At 40.0% G+C, this 20895-nt stretch overlaps 1 protein-coding gene across 2 annotated transcripts in view; it reads left to right on the forward strand.

The window, feature by feature from the left end:
* srgap3 (SLIT-ROBO Rho GTPase activating protein 3) overlaps positions 1-19303 on the forward strand; it is a 54637-nt gene extending 35334 nt beyond the window's left edge. The window contains exons 6-22 of one of the 2 annotated variants that reach the window (XM_072382217.1): positions 142-270; positions 3437-3658; positions 3803-3904; positions 4604-4801; positions 5055-5139; positions 6998-7025; positions 7919-8021; positions 8760-8820; positions 9474-9551; positions 9661-9795; positions 10958-11063; positions 11794-12021; positions 12190-12263; positions 13837-14017; positions 14170-14319; positions 14442-14757; positions 15851-19303. In XM_072382217.1, the coding sequence (XP_072238318.1) occupies positions 142-270; positions 3437-3658; positions 3803-3904; positions 4604-4801; positions 5055-5139; positions 6998-7025; positions 7919-8021; positions 8760-8820; positions 9474-9551; positions 9661-9795; positions 10958-11063; positions 11794-12021; positions 12190-12263; positions 13837-14017; positions 14170-14319; positions 14442-14757; positions 15851-16297 (2643 nt within the window). In that variant the 3' untranslated portion in view covers positions 16298-19303. Of the gene's footprint in view, positions 1-141; positions 271-3436; positions 3659-3802; positions 3905-4603; positions 4802-5054; positions 5140-6997; positions 7026-7918; positions 8022-8508; positions 8540-8759; positions 8821-9473; positions 9552-9660; positions 9796-10957; positions 11064-11793; positions 12022-12189; positions 12264-13836; positions 14018-14169; positions 14320-14441; positions 14758-15850 lie in introns of both variants that reach the window. The other variant, XM_072382218.1, reaches the window with a different exon arrangement.
* The last annotated feature ends 1592 nt before the right edge of the window (positions 19304-20895 follow it).

Here is a 20895-nt window from a genome sequence, read left to right on the forward strand (position 1 = left end):
CAGCTGTCTCTACCTGTCTCACGATCCAGAGGCTGCAGCTGCCTGAGCACACGCTTAAATTCCCTTGCTGCTTGATTTTCCTGCACTGATTGTTTTTTTTTTTTTTTCTTCACCTCCTGTTGTCTCTTCTCTCCTCCTCAGAGGCAAGCCAAGTATTCAGAGAATAAGCTGAAATGCACGAAAGCCCGGAATGACTATTTGTTGAACCTGGCAGCAACCAATGCAGTGGTGGCAAAATATTACATCCATGACGTCTCTGATATGATTGATGTAAGTATTCGCCTGGAACATGTGTTTGTTTATATCTCTCAGCTGGGACCTCTGATGCTGATTTAACTCTGCAGCACACTGTCACTTCTCTCACCATCTGTTCTCATGTCTCATTCCCTCTCAGCCTGTTAGCTGTTTGTTTTCAAGCTGCTCTGTGGGCCAAAGTAAATGTAGTTGCCACCATTTTTTCTAGTGTTAATTGCAGCATTATAAAGCCTGATGCTGACATGCTGGTGACTGACTGCTGTTGACATGAAAATTAGCAGAGCAATGCTCTGTACTTCTAAACAGTTACAGAAGCATGATTCTTATTGATGCTTTCAAGGGGCTTCATCAATGTTGACAGAATTATTTCTGCTCTATCTTTTTCTTCTCCGTCCCATCTGTCTTTTTCATTCTTTTGCTTCTGCTTTTGGGAGCTTTGCTGGGGAAAAAAAACACTGCATGTCCTTGTAACTATCTGCCTCTAGCTGTCATCAGGAAAAATATGACCCAGGACACACACACACACATACACACACTTGCTCTGTTGTCTCTCCTTCTGTAGTCTCTTCTTTCATGGATCTGATTAGAGGACAGTGACTCAAGAAGCTGTTGGTGTTTTGTTACAAAGTGACCCTTTTGTTCTGACTCAATGGTTGCACAAGGAATTTAATTTCAGTTCTTGTTTCCTTAACCTGATATTTCAACTCATAGAAACATTCAATCTAAGCGGCAGGTATAAAGCAATGTTATTTGAACTGTGAACCAGTAGCACTACTACAAAGCCTCATTACCAATCTTTCAAAGGATTTTTTTCAGCAAAACCATTAAGGGCTGGAGATTGGTTGAAATCAGCTAGAGATGTTTTTCATAGGCCTGAATACGATTAATGTTGTTGGAACTGATCTTTCAGCCTCAAGTCACCTGACACTAGTCACCCCGATTAAAATCAAAGGGATTGAAAAGAGAAAGTTTTTTGACTAATTCTGAAAAACCTTCATTTATTTCACACATAGACACACCTCTGTCTTCAGGGAGGTAGGGCTTTGTGTGGCTTTGCTTGCATTCTAATCAATGTTCTCCATTAATTACTGTGAGTGTGGCAGGTCGCCTCGGTCTCCTTTGTCTTGCCACCATTTCATAATGAACCGAAAATGTTCTTGTTTTCATTTGTTTTCTTTCTTTCAGTTCCTCTACTAAACAGTACTGACACAGACAAAGAAAGACCATCTTTGAACTGTTAGATTTTTTTTTTTTTTGCATTTTCTGCCTTAAAAAAAAAAAAAAAAATTCAACTTTGTGCTTTTTTCTGATTTTCCTTGAAGGCTTCAGCGTTCAACTGCTGTAGTTTTACATTGTATTCAGTGGGTTAGGAAATGTTCTTCCGTTCATGTGTCTTTCTTCTTCCCCTCATCTTTGTGCAAATGGCCTGGTTGTCTCATTGTTGCTTGAGATAAGACCATCACACAGCATTACAATAGTCACAGTGACAGGTGCACATTCTGCTGGTCAGTCATGATAAGACATTAATTCAATGTTATTTCTATAAACCAGTGAACATGACTCGTAGTTAAACTCCAGGGCTGTTTGCAGTATGATGGACATAGGTGGACTGTCAGTGGAGCATAATTCCTGGCTTTTTTTCTAGGAAACTTTTATGGATTCAGTGTCTGTAAACTCAGTGGTCCATGTCATCCTAAATCCTGCTGAGCGGCAGGGATTTGGACTGTTAATTTGACTGGTCTGTCTCCCACAAGATGGCAAGAGGCAGGAAAAGCTTTGTTCGCCATGTTTGATTGACAAGTGCCAGCACATACTGAGCAAGAGACCATCTTGCACTGAATCAAACCAATTACTTTTCTGCCCTAATCCGTTGTGGAGAATGTTACATGTTTGTACACCGAAATATATATACCTTATGTATGCCGAGTTACAAATACGGGAAAGTGGGAAGGAGTCACTTTCATTTTTGCATCCTTCCAGACAGACAAAGAAAAAACTGCCAGGAAGTCGGATAAACAAACAAACACCTGCCAAAGTACTCAAGACCACCATGTGGTAGTTCAAGTACTACAAGCATCACCAGGATCACGTTTAACATGATTGCACGCACACAGCACATAAGTACAACACCGACCTCTTTAACTCAGCTGACAACCAGATGCTTCAGCAGCAAGAAAAAAGCTTGGTCAGTCAGTCTCAGTGCTGATGTGTAGTTCAGAAGAACATGTTGAGTGTATTTACCACTCTGCTGATAAATTTAGATTTTTGTGATACCTGAGCTTCTCGGATGCGACTATGATTGGAAAGCAGGGCCACCTTATACCATTTAGATTCGTTTTCTATCTGTGATATTGCTAAATTTGATGTAGTAAGTGTAATTGTTTGGAAATACTTACAAATGAATAAATATTTAAAGATTCAAATGTGATACGGATGCAGTATATACGCAGCTGTAATGAGAAAGGATGAGAAAACTTAAGAATTAAAAAGACCTCAAAAGCGCTTATATTTAAGCTTCCCCTGTCGCCTGCTCCTGCAGGCTGCTTCTGCAGATGTATGAATGTTTGCTTGTTTTAAAAAAGAAGCTAATTTACTCCCTGTAGACGTGGGTCTGCTGAGCCAATTTGACTGAGTGGTGCAATGAGGTTTGTGCACAAAGCAGAGTGACTACTTCCTCGGTGCTAAAGAGTTTTAAAGAGCGTTTACTTAGTGATTTACTGTGCTGTCATTTGCCCCAAGCTTCCTCTAAACCTCCTCACTGCTATCCACTGCTTAATTAGGTTACTTCATACAGCTCAGTGTGATAAGGCTCTGTAATTATCCCTGGTGTCCTACTGTGTCAGCTCCTGTAATTCTATAAACTCTACTTCTATTTTCGAACGGTAACGTAAAGCAGAACATAATGTGGTCTTTAGTCAATTAGATAGACCTGAACTTGAAGAAACTTGCTCAAACTGATATTCTGTACAACAAAAAACACATTCTTTACATTTGTTTAGTTACAGAATAACTTAACATTAACAGTGAAGTGAGAAAGAATACTCCGGGGTGTGCTCACTACACTAACTGTAATATCACCTTGTGTTAACTAACTCTTAATTACATAATACATTCAGTTTAATTTTCTAATCTTCATGTAGAGTGTTTTTCAGGTTGTTTATCTGTTATTTTGTCTCCACAGTGCTGTGACCTGGGCTACCACGCCAGCTTGGCACGCACCTTCAGGACCTACTTGTCTGCAGAGTACAACCTCGAGACATCACGCCACGAGGGACTGGATATAATCGAGAATGCAGTGGACAACCTGGACTCCCGCAGTGACAAGCACAAGATCATGGATATGCATAACCAGGTGTTCTGTCCTCCGATGCGCTTTGAATACCTGCCACACATGGGAGATGAGGTAAGATGATCTGAATGCTTCAGTTTTTTTTTTTAAACGCTTCTTTTTGTTATCACTGATTTTAATAGATATATTCTTTTAAATAGATAAACTGTTACTCCTCAAAATTGAGCTGTTCTGTCCATTTTCCTTCCTCCCCTTCAGGTGTGCCAGGTCAGTGCCCAGCAGCCGGTCCAGACTGAACTCCTGATGCGTTACCACCAACTGCAATCTCGCTTAGCAACACTAAAGATTGAGAATGAGGAGGTTAGTATATATGAAAAAAAGAGACAAACGTCTCTCTCATTTTCCCCAGAACCATCAGGCCATCAAAGGGCAAAATACCAAGCAGAAGGGCCACATCACCGTCTGCTCTCATTGCAGTTTCTCTCCAATCACCCTGGATCTGAGGGAGCTGGGAATATGCGTAGATCGTCACAGTGCCCATGTCGGACTTTCTGTTTAGTTATATATGAAATTGTCTGTTTTGTCATGAAGGCAGAGATTGCTTATAAAGAGAAGACACAAAAGGTGCAAATGGAGGTGGAAATAGCGCTGCCTCTTCCCTGTCACGCTGTGTATTGTGTTCAGGAGGATAATGGAGGAGCCATGTCATTACTGGAAATTACACTTATTAATCAAAAAGCCTCCTCAGTACTTTCATATCTTTGCAAGACACTTTTTCATGTCATAGTCCAATGCAGACCTGAGCTGACAACTGCTCTCAATTTATATTCTGATTATATTCCGATTCTGTCATTTTCAGTGCAGTTTAAGGTAATTTATTGTCTGGCAATCAGATATGTTGTACTGCAAATGTCCTAGTTCCATAAATAACTCCCTCTTGCCTTTGAGTGTTGTCAGATACTTCACATTTTTTAAACAAATCAATGATGTGCATTAAACAGATGATATGGACATTTGTCATCTTCGCTCTTCCCCATTTCCCCTCTGAAATCTATCCAGGTGAGGAAGACTTTGGATGCCACCATGCAAACGCTGCAGGACATGCTGACAGTGGAAGACTTTGACGTGTCAGATGCCTTTCAGCACAGCCGCTCCACTGAATCCATCAAATCGGTGGCGTCCGAGTCATACATGAGCAAGCTCAATGTTGCCAAGAGGAGGGCGAACCAACAGGAGACTGAGATGTTCTACTTTTCAGTAAGTTTATTTCGTTCTGTCTGTTGGTCCAAACTGTTGACGGGTATCAGCCTGTTGTGAGCTCCGGCTTTATGGCGCTTTTCGAAACGAAGGCTTCAGTCATCATCGCTGCATGTTCCGAAAACAGACATTGAATTAAAACTGCAACAAATTAAATTTTCGCTGATTTTAGTAGCACTAAATTTTTCAACGGTGCTCATGTGATCAATTAGTGCCGGTCTTGACTCATTTATGCCTTCATCTCTCCATCTAGAAATTCAAGGAGTTCCTGAATGGCAGTAACCTCATCATTAAACTGCAAGCCAAGCATGACTTACTTAAGCAGACACTGGGGGAAGGTAAGGAGCCATTTTTCTTTGGTTTGTCTGAAGTCTGTTTTTTTTTTTAATGCTGTGCACAAGAGCTAGGTTGTTGTGCTGTGATAATCATCCGTAAAATCTTCTCATAACTCTGCAAAAGCTCTTGCCTTCAGGGTTGCAGTGGTCGTGGTTTGATCTGATAAAAAGGGAATGATATATTGGAGTCTACAAAGACATAGGGCATCTCAAAAGGCAGCAGAAAAAAAGAGGAATTGAAAGCTGATTTTGAAAAGGAATGCTATCACTCCCAAAACAGGCCACACTGACATCAAGGTGTTCATTCCTCTTTGGGCTTATCTCCACTGGTTAGAGTATCATCCAATTAGTCCCTATTTGGTATAGCTGTTGGGAGGGTTTCCATTTCCATCCTACAGGAGAGAGGATTTCCTTGGCTCCACCTCTTCCCCCGGGATCCCCTTGTCACCTCGGCCATGAATAGTTTACGCCCAATCAATCAGCTCGACCAAACCAGGGCCCATTTCTGCAGCTGCTCCTGCGTCAGGGCTTCGGTAAATATGAAAGAGCATAAAGTGTAGCAAGCTGAGGCCTCGAGAACCTGTATAAAAATATGCATTTCACACTTAGGATATATTAATTTCCTAACATTGAGTTTCATCCTTAGGACTTCAGATTGTCCTTGTGATGAAAGTTTGCAAACAATCAGCTGCATGCTGCCCCTGTCATAAACAGTCACATTATACTGTGGTCAAGTGTCCACGGTAGAGCAGCTGAGAGAACGTAAGAGCAGAGCATATGGCGTCTCCAGGAACCACCCGTGTTTAATTATTTATCTGATCAATTACGGATGAGTCGTGCTCATTAGCTCATTGCCACATACTCAGAATAGCTTGTTTGTGTATATGCGTGGGTGGGTGTGCGCACGACAGAGGGAACAAGACGAGATTGGTGAGTGCCACATGGCATTTACATCATGACGCATGTATTGATAAAAAAACATGACATCAAGTTCTGGCTCTCGGAAAGATGGAAGGAAGATACCTGTCAGCCCACCAATTATTTTGTTCAGAGAAATTGCATTAATTCTAGTTACTTTTCATGTTTATAGAAAATACATCTTATACATGGATGTGAAATTTTGAGTTATGCTGGTCAAAGATAGAAAGGGCAATCACTCAGTGGAATGATGTGAGGCGAAACATGCTGTTGTTTTTTCACATGAATGCTCCAGAGACCTGGTCCCATCTGCCAGAAAGATTTGTTGAGAAATGGGTTTGCATTCACTCTTTCTACTCATTATTGGATGCAATAAAGAGAATCTTTTGGTGCCATTGTTTATTTATTTTTATTTTTATGGCAGCTATAATTTAGTCTCTGCTGGACAAAGTCTCTGACTCTCTGTTCCTAAAGACATTTCGGGCCATCTTTGAATTTGCTTTCTTTCTTTTTATGCTGTTTGATAATGTTCTCCCACATCTTTTAGGTTAGCCAAAATATAAGAATGCATGTATTATGTGAATGTATTGTTGGGGAAAAAACAACAACAAAAGGCTCAGTGAACCAGCACAGGCAATGTTCAGTGTCACCACTGATGGGCCCCTCCCACCCCAACCTGCAGCTGCCACCCACCCCTGTTTCTTTGCTCTGGAGGAGGCCCGTGACCTTTCGGGGTCCTCTGTGTCCCCCGAGGCTTCAGAGACGACTGCTCAGTGGCTTTGTCCACTGAGTAGTGTTGGCACAGCTCTATTCATCTCTCTCTCAATAGTGATGTTGTGTGTCATGCAACCCTTCAGTGAGGCAAGAGACTGGCTGGAGTCTGTGTAATGTGTACTATAACGACACAAGTATATAACATGTCCCTCCTTTGTTTTTTTCTCAGGGGAAAGAGCTGAATGTGGAACTACAAGGTGAGATCCCATCTGAGACGTGAGCCATTTGTAATCCCTGCTTTACTACCATGAAACACCTGCTTATTCCATTCGTCTTAGGCCTTTTGACCATTAAAGTCCACTCCAGAGAGGAAAAGGCAAAAGTAGAACAGAGGTTGTTTAAACAACCAAGCAGAGAAAAAAACTTCTTTTTAAGAAGTGTTTTTTTTTAATGAATGTGACCAAATAAATGGTGTGTTTATTTAGTATGTTTATGTAGTTGTAAAATGATATACAACATAAATCAGTATGTACAAATTGGGGGGGGGGGTTCCGTCTTTAAAAAGATTTTTATATTGAAGGTTTTTTAGACATTTTAATTATTTTTTTTGCTGCAACTTGATGAAGCTGTCAAACAAAAGTTCTGCTTGCATGACGGTATCTCTGCATTTGTTTGGACGAGCAGGGTAAAGTATTTATGTCAATGGATGAAACAGAACCTATTGCAAATGAATTGATATTATTGATAAGATCGTTTTGCAAACTTGTTTTCAGGGTGGAAATGTTCAATTTTTTCAGGATTATTCATATGCATATCACATGACTTTCTAGTTTAATTTACTCAAATTAATCACCTATCAAATATCAGTTAGAAATCTATGACTTTAATTTTAGTAGTTTATGTTATATTAACAATCTAGTGCTTCAGTTCTGCTCCTTCCAAAACATTTGTAGTATTGAGGGAGGGTCAACTTGATCAAAGTAACTTTTTCTTCTTATTTTTTGTTTGCTTTTTCAGATTAAAACTAAATATATTTTTTTATTACTGTTTTTTTTAAAGCTTTAAATTAGAAACCATATTTTTTTTCAGTCACATTTGATTCTTTAGTTTCACAAGATATATTTTTGTCCCCCTTGTCCATCACTCCCAGGCCTCCCACCCTTCCCCCTAAACCACAGAAAATGCGGAAACCTAGACCACGCTCCATGTATAACCATAAGCTGTTTAATGGCAATATGGAGACCTTCATCAAGGTACCCCCTGGTGGTGGTGTGTGACTGAGAAGCCCCTGTGGTGCAGGAGGGGATGGCAACTAGAGCCTTTGTACTCATTCTTCTTCTCACTTTAGCCCTCCATTCCTTCTTCTTCCAGCTGCCTTTGGCCGTGATATAACGCCTCTGTTTAATCTATAATCCTCCTCTTTCCTTCCATGGTTCTGCTGATGCACACAGACAGAGTGACAGTCAGCTGTCTCTTTTTACTCCCTCCAGAACAATATACCATCTCTGGTCTTCTCCCTAAATCCAACCACCATGACTGGGGCAGGAGAGAGCAGTGCATCTGCTTTGTCCCTAAATGCACCCACTCCTGACTGCCATTCTGTAGCTTTCCTAATGCCAGTCCCTGTTCTTAGCCTTCTTAACCTCCATAGGGGTCGTTTGTTCTTTGAGCTTTTCTAATGCTGTGCTTCTTTGCCCCCTCTTCCTCTGCTTCTCTGTGCTTTGCTGCTTTCTTTCCCAGAGGAAGAAGGAATGCTCGTACCCGTATTCAGGTACCACTGTTGATAACAATTACAAAGCAGGGAAAAAATGTAACTAATAATATGGCACCGTTACTACTAACTAACTTGCTTCTGTTGTGCTACACTATTTACACTTTGGATGTTTTAGTTATTTGATGTTTTTACGAATAGTAATGTCACTAAGTATGTACTGCTTTATGTTGAAATTAGACCTGTATTTGTATTTTAATTTGATTTAATTTCATTTTAGGATTCAGGTCAACTGATTCCCCTTGTTGTTGAAAGCTGTATCAGATACATCAATCTATATGGTAAGTTTCACATTTTACTGTTTTGAGTGTAACTTCTGAGCTATAGGGCAGAAAAAGGAAGAACAAATGTTTAATATTTTAACAACTCCTTTAGCTTTATAAGAGGTGACGGCAGCTGCTGGATAAGGCAATCTACTGCCACAAATAGCTGCAGATGCAGAGGCTGACCTGCTCTGCTCTTCACCTCAGTCTCTGAGGTGCTCAGCTGCCTGCCAAAGATTTGACAAGCTCATAACAATAGATCACACATAGTTTTGAAAGTCGAAGTGGTCTTTGTTCGTCACCCCACCCCTCCCCTCCCCTCCCCCACGCACATATGCTCGCACACACACAGACACACGCAGCTCTCCGCCCTGTCTACCTTCACATCTGTCTTCAGCTCATTGCTGTAGCCTGCAGGCCTTTGCTCTGGATCTGGACCTAATGAAACTACAGAAAACTGATTAGAAGCCTCTAACTGGAACCACATGCTGCAGGCTCACTGAGAGGCCCTCTCCTGGAAAAATACGCATCTCCCCTTTGTGACTAGATTACATTTCCGGCTATGTGTTATATGTTTCCAATAGGCTTTCATGAAGCTGGTAATGCGGTTTGGGGGAAATGGTAGTTGGCAGAGCTCTAAAATCGTAAATTCTGGTTTGCATTTCTCTCAGGGTTGCAGCAACAAGGAATATTCCGTGTTCCAGGGTCTCAGGTGGAGGTCAATGATATTAAGAACTCTTTTGAGAGAGGTGAGTCCACATATTCCTTCTTGTCACGTCACAAACACTCAAAATAAACCCACTTAGTCAGTTTGTTCAACAAATGTCACCACTGAAAGTTCACTTTTTTTTTTCTCAGGTGAAGATCCCTTGATTGATGACCAGAATGAGCATGATATTAACTCAGTCGCAGGGGTATTGAAGCTGTACTTTAGAGGACTGGAGAACCCTCTTTTCCCAAAGGAGCGTTTTTTGGACTTCATCTCTACCATCAGTGAGTCAACTGAAAATACTCAACAGACTTTTGAGTGGACTCGAGCAAATGGAGAAAATCCACCTTACAGTGCGAACACTTTGCAGCACATGGAAGTAATGTCAACCCCAGCATTTGCACCTGCTGTCTATCAGAGAGTCAGTAGGAAGAGGAGGGTGTAAGCCACATCAGTGTCCTGCGCCATGTGCAGTTCACCACATAATAGGTTTCCTGCTGTTTCTAATAGGCTGATCACTCAGTTGGCTTTAGGGGATGTGGTGAAAAGCATGAGGCATGTCTGAGACTCAGATTTTTTGGAACATTTTCTGCCTTTTGCTTTGCCTCTATAGTCTTTTTTTTTTTGTCTATTTTCAAACCTACTGTCATTAAAAATAAAGTACACCGTCTATAATTTTTACGATTTTACATATGAGGACATAATAAAAAAAATCCTCAGATCAACCTCAGATCAATATATGACATATCACACTATGTCATTATTTGATAAACTAAGCCAAAATGCAGAAATGGTGTATGAAAATCTATGTTCACACTATCCAGTCGCTTGTGGAACCAGCTTTAGCACCAATAACTTGAAGTAATCATTTTCTTGTTAGAAGTTAAAGTTAATGACAAAAAAACCCCAAGATGTTCATCTCAGACTTTGAGTCTCAGACTCAGTGAGCATGTCGAATGTTTATGACAGTAAGTTAATGACAGTTAAAACAATGAGCAATGTCCTTTGGACAGAAAAAAAACTCACAGCATAATGCATAATAATGCATAATGCTGGCCATAATGCACAGCACTGTGTTTGGTGAAAACCATGAACCCCCCTGTATCCCAAAATATTCTAGAGTCAAATGTGAGGCCATCTGTCTGACTATTAAAGCTTGACTGAAACTCTGTAATAAAAAAAGAAGAATGATCCCAAACACCGAAACAAATCTACAACAGAATGTCTAAAAATGAAAATAGTTTGCTACAATGAACCAGACAAAGTCCAGACCTCAACTTGATTGAAATGCTTTGGTGGGTTGTGCATAAATGGATAACGAGTGTCTGTAAAACTCAATGAAATGATTCTTTTGGGTTATTGCTGCAATGGGTGAATTCATATATCCTCTATTACATTGTGAAGCAGTTTTGTTACACTTCTTTATCTCTGTCTTCTGTATTTCAGAGCTGGACTCAGGAGCTGAGAGAGCGCATCATCTCCAGCAGATCATTGTGACTCTTCCTCGGACAGTCATTATCGTCATGAGATACCTTTTTGCCTTTCTCAATCAGTGAGTCACACTAGACTCCTCAAGCCACAGCCAGTAAAGTGCAAAGATCCTTTACTGTTTGCATAGAGGATATGACATTAGAAATGGCACCTTACCTTACATACAAATGTTATTCTGTTCTATAATAAGCAGTACAGAAGACAAACACTTGATAGATATACAAGTGAAAACCTGAGACAACTTGCTATGTATTACATCTAATTACTAACTTATTTACTCTGTTATTTACATGCCTTGTTGTTGTGATTGGGCTTTTCATAAGTTTGCCAACAGGGCAATATCCTTTCTATGTTGGAGCCATTCCAGCGGGGATGTTTCTGCTCAGTCTTGGCATGTTATTAATGTGCTAAGGCTTCTTATTATTTCTTCTTGCTGTGCTGACGATTTAGTTTCCAAGAATGGATTGTGGAGTATGCTGCATAAGTTGATACGTTAAAAGCTTAATCGATCACAATGCGTTTTGAGCAGATGTCTAACTCCCCTGTGCATTGATGCATTTAAGATTATATGTAAAAACAGAACTCATTTAACATTAATGACTCTGAAAGACGTGTCTGCACTGTGCACAGCTGTTCACATCAGATTATGGCAGTTTGTTTCCTGAAACAGAAATGACCAATGTTTTAATTGAAGCACTGGACCAAATGATTACTTTTATGTAACAGGTTATTCTCAGTTTACAGATATTTTATATATTAAAATCTCTCTGCTCTCCTGTGCCGTTTCTTAGTCTTTCCCAGTACAGCGATGAAAACATGATGGATCCATACAATTTAGCTATCTGCTTTGGTCCGACCCTGATGCCCATCCCAGACAGTCAGGATCCTGTGGCGTGTCAGGCACATGTAAACGAGGTCATCAAGACCATCATTATCCACAATGAAGTCATCTTTCCTAATCAACGGGAGTTGGATGGACCAGTATATGAGAAGTGCATGACTGGGGGGGAAGAGTACTGGTAAGTCCTGAAAATCTCAGACAATGAACTCGTGCAAATTGCAATAGTTATATAGTTCTCTGCTTTGTGTTGAGTCTCATCAGCTAATTCTCTGCTTAGATATGCTCACTGTTCATAAAAATGAATCATGACAGATGGTGTCTTTTCACTTTGCATTTGCTCTTATAGTGACAGCCCCCATAGTGAACCAGGAACCATTGACGAGGCTGATAATGGAACAGAGCCACACACCAGTGATGAAGGTTAGCACAGCAGTCACATACAGTTTTTCCTGAAGAGGCTTTTTTATTATGATGGTATGTTTTTAGCAGGGACGGCAGTGTGCCCATGCAGCCTCACAAAGCCTCCACTATGGCTTTAGAGTTGTGCTATTTGTTCTCTTCAGCAATTATTTTCCCATTGTGCCTATTGTTAGGAATTTTTCGAGTTTCCTTGCGAAATAGTACAACACTTGAGTTCATATAAGAGAACGTGATATTTTTAAAAAAATCTTTGAGGCTGGGAAAGCTTAAAGTGCAGGCTGACATTTTTTGTTACGCACTCTTCACTGAAAAGTGAAGGAGGTTTTAGCTGCAGCAGCTTCTGAATGCAAAGACTTAAGTGACGTTTGAAGCTGAAGGCAAGTTGAGTAAACAGTACTGGCATGCAGCACAGCCTCTTTGATCCATGTTTCTGTGTGTATGTGAGCATGTGCCTCCCCCTCTCCCGCTCGCTCTTTGTTCAGTGTTAGTCAGCAATTCTCCTGGGACTTTCTCCTTTGTATAGTATTTCCCGTGTCGTCCTCTGAGCTTTGAATACATAACTGGGCCAGACATAAAAGCCAAAATGCTGGTTATACATGGAATCATATCTCCCTTAAGGTTGTGAAGAGTACTAGGGTGAACCTGTCTTTGAGCTTCATCTTTGTTGCTGGCTTTGTTGGTAACAAGTGCTGACCCCATCTCTGCTTTCTTGCTCTCTCCTGGAGAAGAAAACAAAGGCTTCTTGTTGGGCCATGATACAAAAAAATCTTGTTTAACATGACAGGCTTTGAGGTTGCAGTTTATGCCCACTAGTAATAGTTAAATTTTTCATGAAAGAAAAAAAGATGAATTTGAAATTAGAGCTTATCCCCTGCTATGATGATCATGGCCCTTCTGTTTTCATTTGAGTATGATTAAAAACGAATTTGAAAAAGGCTCCTTTTCCAATTTTTTATGCTGCTGCTATAACATCCAGACAAAGCTCAGGTGGGTTTTTAATAATAAAACCATCTGGGCGTTCTCTTTAAACAAGAGGATAGTTGCTCAGAGATCACTGCTATTAAACAGTTAAGTTTGACTGACCCCTGCTGGCCTGTAGAATTACATTGCAAACATGTGTATATCATTTAAACATTACACTGAATAAGAAATAGCACAAAAATAATATAACAAATCCTGGAACTCCAAATGTTTGTTTTGTTCATTTTGACTTAAATGTAAGTACAATGTTCTAAGTAAAGGTCAGGTCAGGACCTCAATCATTGGAAACTGAGGGAAACAGTCATTGTAGTTTTAAATTTTTTAAATAAAGGAAAAATTGGTTCTCATTCTTGCTTTATTAATTGTAAGATTTAAGCAACATGCAGAGTGTCGTCTGGTCTTGTTGATTGTCAAACAAACAAAAAAAATCTTCCCTGAAAACTGATGTCATCTGGATGGTAAGTGTATGTTGCTCCAAAATCTGTTGCTCGGCATTAATGTTTCACAGATGTGCAAGGTATCCATCTGAAATATATTTTTATTCTTTTTAAACTTTTTAAAACAGTTTTCTTTGCTTTTTTGTGTGTTTCAGAGGTTGAGCAGATTGAGGCCATTGCTAGGTTTGACTATGTGGGACGTAGTCCGAGGGAGCTGTCATTCAAGAAGGGGGCCTCTCTGCTTCTGTATCACAGAGCATCAGAAGACTGGTGGGAGGGCCGTCATAATGGCGTGGATGGCCTCATCCCCCATCAATATATTGTTGTACAAGACCTGTACGTAACACCTCAGACCACTTTAGCTTTGGTGTATCTTGTGAAAAGCGACAGTCTTTATGATTCTGCTCTGTTTAAATGGTTAAGTCATCACATGTATTGTAGTTTTGATTCACATGTTGAGTTCAACACAGCTGATTTTGCTCTTCCAGGGATGATGCATTCTCAGATAACCTCAGCCAGAAAGCAGATAGTGAAGCTAGCAGTGGACCACTGCTGGAAGAAAAAGGTTCATCCAAAAATGACATGCCATCCCCATGCGAGCAATCACCAGATTACAGCTTTGGAGGAGTCATGGGAAGGTGGATACAATTAAAAACAATCTTTCATCATCATGTTCAATCATCTTTTATCTTTCACCTTTTGAATATTTGTTTATATTGAAAAGAGTTCCTGATGGATTGGATCTGATTGGCCTTCACAGGGTCAGGTTACGATCCGATGGAGCTGCGATCCCACGTCGTCGGAGCGGTACAGAGACCCACAGCCCAACCAGAGTGGCTGACACTCCGCCGCGGGCTGCAGCCTGTCCCAGCAGCCCTCACAAGATATCCATCAGCAAAGGTCGTATGGAGAGTCCAGAAAAACGGCGGCTAGGTACATTTGGTAGTGCTGGCAGTATTAACTACCCAGACAGGAAGGCCTATCCCGAGGGCCACCCACTGAGACCAGTACCAGGCACCACTCGTCACAGCAGCCTGGGGGACCACAAAACACTAGAGACTGAGGCCCTGGCTGAGGTGAGAGCACTTCATGAACCTTTTACTGTTTTTACTCATGGGAGAGCTTTTTTTGTTGACTGTGTACGACTTTACTGTATCACTGGTTGCTGTCTTCTTCCTTCCGTACTATAAAGCACGTAAATATTTCCTTCACTCCATACCCATCCACACCCAACTCTGTTGTGTTTGTATTGACAAAATGTTCAGTAATGCCTTTTAAGATGAGAAGTTTTAATAGAGGCAAAAGAAATGGGAAAGTGGTTATTATAAAAGGGATATCAAGACTGCCAGACAATTGTAGCACAGAGGCGAATTGGGTGGGATAGGTTGAACAGAGCTGGGCCCCCTGCTGTAGCTGTCAGTCTGAGAGGAGCCACTGGGACTTTTAATAAATGTCAGGACTAGACTGGAGCTGGGCAACAGGCACACCTCTAAGAAACGCTGGTCTGAATAACAAGCTAAAAAAAACACTGCTTCTCAAAATAATCCTCATCAGTTAACGACTGTAGCTGTTAGAGTTTACCTCAAACATATTCACAGAGTAAATGAAGTGAAATGGAAATGAATGGTATGTAGTAAATGGAATGAAAAGTAACATTTTAACAGCCTATCAAAGATGTCTCAGTTTTCCTCATAATTTGGGCTGGTGTAACAGCAAGTGTTATTAATTGCTTTTTACTGTGAAAAAAGAACTGATTAAATTAAATGGCAGCAAAATCTGGGGAAAAAAAGCCTCACAGTCTGTTAAAAAATAAATAAATAACATGGCCTCAACAACAGGATACCAACCCTTAACACATATCAAAATCCACAACCTAAAGGTTTTCTCATTGTCCTCATAGTCCCCCAACAAAAACATCACTGAAATCAGTTTAAAAACTGAGGTCTTTTTCAGGAAAGATGGGTAAAAATACCCCAAACTTAACCCTAACTATGTTCAACTGACTCTGTATGAAAAATAGTCATTATTTTGGTAAGCAATGTTGAGTATAATGTTGAGCTGTTAATAAAGTAAAACATACAAACACATGGTCCTTCAAGTCCTTTAATCCTTTGTGGCAAACTCAATACTGATCTTGTGGATTTGTTCTCCTTCTCCTCATCTCTCCAGGATATAGAAAAGACTATGACTACAGCACTCCATGAGCTGCGTGAGCTGGAGCGTCAGAATACTGTTAAACAGGCTCCTGACGTGGTCCTTGACACCCTGGAGCCAATGAAGAATCCGGTTAGCTCAGAACCTGGCAGCCCACTTCACACCATCATGATCCGTGACCCGGATGCAGCTATGCGCCGCAGCAGCAGCTCAACCTCTGAGATGATGACCACCTTCAAACCTGCGCTCTCGGCCCGGCTGGTTGGGGCTCAACTACGTCCCCCGCCCATGAGACCGGTTCGCCCTCCTCCAACGCAGCACCGCTCAAGCAGCTCCAGCTCCTCTGGGGTCGGCAGCCCTGCTGTAACTCCCACTGAGAAGATGTTTCCAAGTAACAACACAGCTTCTGGTTCTAATGTGAATATTTCTGGTGATGGCGGGGATAAGACTGGGACCATGTAGCAAAAGTGTAATCTGCTTGCTGAGAATGCTGTAGAGCTTTCTAAATTGGCGGAAAAAAGTATTGATTCGTGGAAAGCAGGAACAAATGCTTTTCTCTGTACAGGAATCTCCATGTTACCATGGTGATAAAGCAGCAGACAAAGCTGTAAAGGTGTAATGGTGTAAACCTCAGCTCTCTGTGAAACTTGACTTAACAGTAAATGTGTATAAGAAAATGTGTATTTCAGTTTTACCTCAGTTTCAACCGAAATCTTTGGCCATGTTCTTGTTTATGAGATGCATTTGATGCAAGTAAAGCAATACTTGTGTGAAATTCGGTTCATCATACTCAGTCCGGCTGATGTTTTAGTTTTAATCGCTTCTGCTGACATGTGAAAACTCCTCAACTGGACTGTGTTGGGCATTCAGACTAAAATACCACCTCTGTTGATCGTTTAGGGCACAGGCCTTAAGGCTGTACATACAAACTTACTTGAAGTCACCATGCATTCTGTTTGTATTATAGTCCATAGGCTGTTCAGTAAAGTAACAAAATAGTGTCATTTATTCCTGCATGCAAGGACTGGAGAACATAAGGAAACAACTTGCAACGATTTGTAATGATATGGTCCGTGAACATGTTTGTTAATCACTGTAAGAATGAGATGTTGGTTTAAGACCTTACTCGCAATGTTGAAAAAGAAAACTTAAGTTTCAGGTGTCCAAATATTTTGAGAAGAAATACTTATTAATCATACAGTGCTAGATTTGAAAATTGGCATGTGTGTGGCATCACTGCAAAAAGATGAAGCATCTTGGCATGAAGAGGACCTCTGAAGTTACTTTACTAATCAGTGGCACGGTACTTTAAAACAAGTTTTCCTCCACCATCATGCATGGTTGGACTGTGGACAGACATAACATGCCTGTTTCCATGTTTTCTTTCTATGTGCTGTGTATAAGATATAGAAAACTTGTGTGCCAGCTAATGTAGGATTTCTGTGGTAAACTTGTACATAATATATAGCTAGTAATTTGTAAGTGTTAAACATGTACAGGTTAATCCAAAAAAAGGGCAAAGGGTTGGTGTGAACTGCACTTGTAAATTTAATTAACCACCTTTTTATCATTTCAAGTGAAATGTAAACATATAATTTGACTTTGATATACAGTTCAGATCATTCGCCATGTAGTGCGTGTTTAGAAAGCATTTGATAAAAGTACTGTAGAACATAGGATGAATAAAACGTCTCCATCATCTTTCTCACACCATATCTCAGTTCGACACAGCTCTCAGTTGTACTGTTTCCCTTTCAAATCAGATTTTAAAAAAGTTATTGCAATAGCAATAGTGAGCCCTCCTTAAGTTCTCTTTCAAGTTTTAAATTTGAAAGAAGACCACATTTCATCCAATGGAGCCTCTTTACTTTCTACCTTTTGCTTATCTTTGCTGATAGACACAGTGACACTCAAGAGTGCACAAGCTTCCTTTTTTGCTGGATGAAAACTAAATAAGAACATTCAAGTGTTAATACCTATTCAAACAATGTTCTTCTTACAAATTAGTTTTAGAGATCTTGTAATCTGCATATTAAAGAACCTTCTCTATTCTGCATGCTTTGCGCTGTCGTGTGGGACTTGATGATCGTATGTGGTACTTTGCCACGGTGAAACGCAACGATTGATTCAACACTGGGCCAAGAAACTCGCTTTAACATTCACAGGGTTGAGAATGACGAGTTAAGACACTTGTAGCCTTTGCTATAATGCTACAAGTGAATGGGAACTAACAGCTTGATTTATTGGGAAATAAATGCTTAAACTTCTTAAAAATGATTAACTCAATTATTAGCTCTTAAACCAGGCATTGATTCCGCTGTCGACAACAGATACATGTTGTAAACTGAAAATATTTGCTTGTTGTCAGTGTTTTTGGTTTACCTTTTGATTATCACAGCCGGATGTAACGGTGTCACTGCAGGAGGGTTATTAAAAACAAGGCTTGTGCAGCCACGATAAAAGGCAATATATCATTTGATGTTTTGCAGTGCATTCACATCCTCTGCTGGTTCCTGCTGGTATTGCTGCAGCTTACGGCGAACCAGCAGATGAGTCACCTTTCATGGACATTGTTCTTATTGTCTTTTTGTCCTGGTTACAGTTTTGCGCCGGGTGAAGTCCATGATAAGAATGTAACGGAAAGCGCACAATTTTATGAAGTGAAATATTCATATCTAACTGGATTTCTTTTTAATTTATGGACACTTGTGGAAGTGAAGCTGAACATTTAAGTGCCTTTTGTGCACAACATCAATTCTTATAGGACTTTTGCTTTTTTACTTTTTTTAACAGTAATATTTGTCTATTAGTTGTCATGTTTATCATGAACTGATGTTGCCCTTTTTGTCCTAAACTCTGTTGCTACTCAGTTATCAAACCACCACATGGAAGACATTATGTGAAGATATTACTTTTGTGACGAATCATCAAAAACTGCTCATCTGGGAGTGATTAAAACTACTGTATACATTATCTACTGGTAAAGTTCACTAGAATCATCTCAGAATATTTGTCATCTTTTTTTGTTTCCCCTGTGATCTCCCTGTGCCGTGGTGGAGCCTTCAGCTCTTGTCATTTCAAAGAAAAGTTGTTGTGGTGTTGTTGGCAGCAACTGATACAAGCCTCTGTCATGTATGCTTACAAGGAACTTGGTGTACTCACTTTCCCTCTCTACATGTGGTATTACAGTAACATTTTCTTTCATGGAACATATGCTGAAATGAGTCGCACTGTCTGCGAACGGGAGAGAACTGTACACTGATTTCCAAAAAGAACATCACAGTGAAAGAGCAGAGTGGGGCTGTATTAGGGAGTGTGAATTACTGTCACACTGTTTACCTTCTCTTTAATTGTTCGTCTAGTGATGCCGTGTCTGGCTGGTTGAAACCTGTGATGTAGTGTACATCATCCCACTGACTGGAAGTTGAAAACTCATGCATCAAAATAAAAAACATTATTGCTCTGTGATGAGACTTTTTTCTGACTGAATTGTTTTGTGGGTCAAGGCCAACCCAAAGTTGAAGTTGAAACTTAGAAAACCCCAACAGGAACTCGGTGAAACATGTTTTTTTTTCCTTTTCTTTAGTTGAAGAACAGTCATTTTCATTCTAGGATTGCTTTTGAAACAAAACCCTAGTTTGAGACACAACAATGACACATGACATTGTACCAAAAAAGGCTGTATGTGCTTTAAAAGTGTAAAAAGGAAAGAAGGGCGGAAAAAGCTGCACTGAGAACATTTTTGGAATACGTGAGTTCAGTTTATTGCACTTACATGAAAACTGTCTGGGGTGTACCCTGCCTCTCGCCCCATTGGCAGTTTGGATAGGCTCATTCTTCTGTGCAATCCTCCTGACGCTGGTGTCAAAAATGGATTGATGGATGAATAATTCCATAATGGAGGTCAAGATTTGAGCGGTTTAACACAAATTTAACCTTCTTTTCTCTTAAAAGATAATGATAACAAAACTTTCAACCTTTATATAAAATTAGATGCTAATTTAATGATATATATGTATATATAAAACCTAAACATTAAATTGATGATGCTTATAAACCAGATTTTGTAATTCATTCAGTGGCCACATGATGGAGAAACTGCAGCAGAGAAAGTGTTAGATGGACATCAGCTTTACATGTTTAGCATGTAGTCATCATTCTGTACATTATTCTTTGAAGTTTTGCAACAAGCACTGTGGTAAATACTACCCGTGAGTACTGCTGCTGAGTTTTGCATAAGTTATATGATTACATCTCCTTTTGAAATTGGCTTTCTCGCCGTTTGTGCACACTGATGCAGCATTAACAAAATTCAATTTGTTCCAACTGAGAAACCCCTGTTCAACAGTGACATGTCAAACAACCGGCTGTGTTCATATATTTCATTAGACTGTAAGACGTGTTATGTGAAGAAAAAAAAAAAAAAAAAACACGCTGGAGAGAGCCACAAATGTTTTTTTTTTCAATAAAAAGGAATAAACCAAAATCCTTTCCAGAAAAAGATTGATTTTACAGTCACATTGTACAGCTTTTATACACTCAATTCCTGGTTAAGTTCTGCTTTTTCCTCAAAAGAAAAAAAAAAACTCTCTTCTGCCTGGCAACAATTCGATCAGACCCAATACTTTTCCTCTATTGGTTTGGCCTTCAGGCAACATTTCAAATTCCTTCCGTCTGAGGTAATGGTGTCACGTGTGTCCTGGACCGGATCAAACCGGTTTCAACCTGTACCAGGCAGGTTTAAACTGTTCTCAAAATAGTTTTTCACCATTGTTTCGGTCCAAAACCAACTGCAATTTTACTTTTCAGTGTTGATAAATATTTTTATATTTTCTACTCAGTGTAGTACATTTTCACAATAGTGTGAGTTAGTCAAATGCAGTGCTTTACTTCATTATAACGTTAAAGTCTATTTTTAAAGAGTTCTGTGGTTGGGCTGATATGTAAAATTGGGAAATACGTCTAAATTGTGTTAAACACATGAGGCCACATTGTTCAAATGATTCTGGAGTGATTTTAATTAATTGTTAATCAAACATTGCCTTCAGGATGGAAGTAGA

This window comes from Leuresthes tenuis, unplaced genomic scaffold (assembly GCF_036924035.1).
Source record: "Leuresthes tenuis unplaced genomic scaffold, fLeuTen1.0.hap1 SCAF_3, whole genome shotgun sequence".
Lineage (NCBI taxonomy): Eukaryota > Metazoa > Chordata > Actinopteri > Atheriniformes > Atherinopsidae > Leuresthes > Leuresthes tenuis.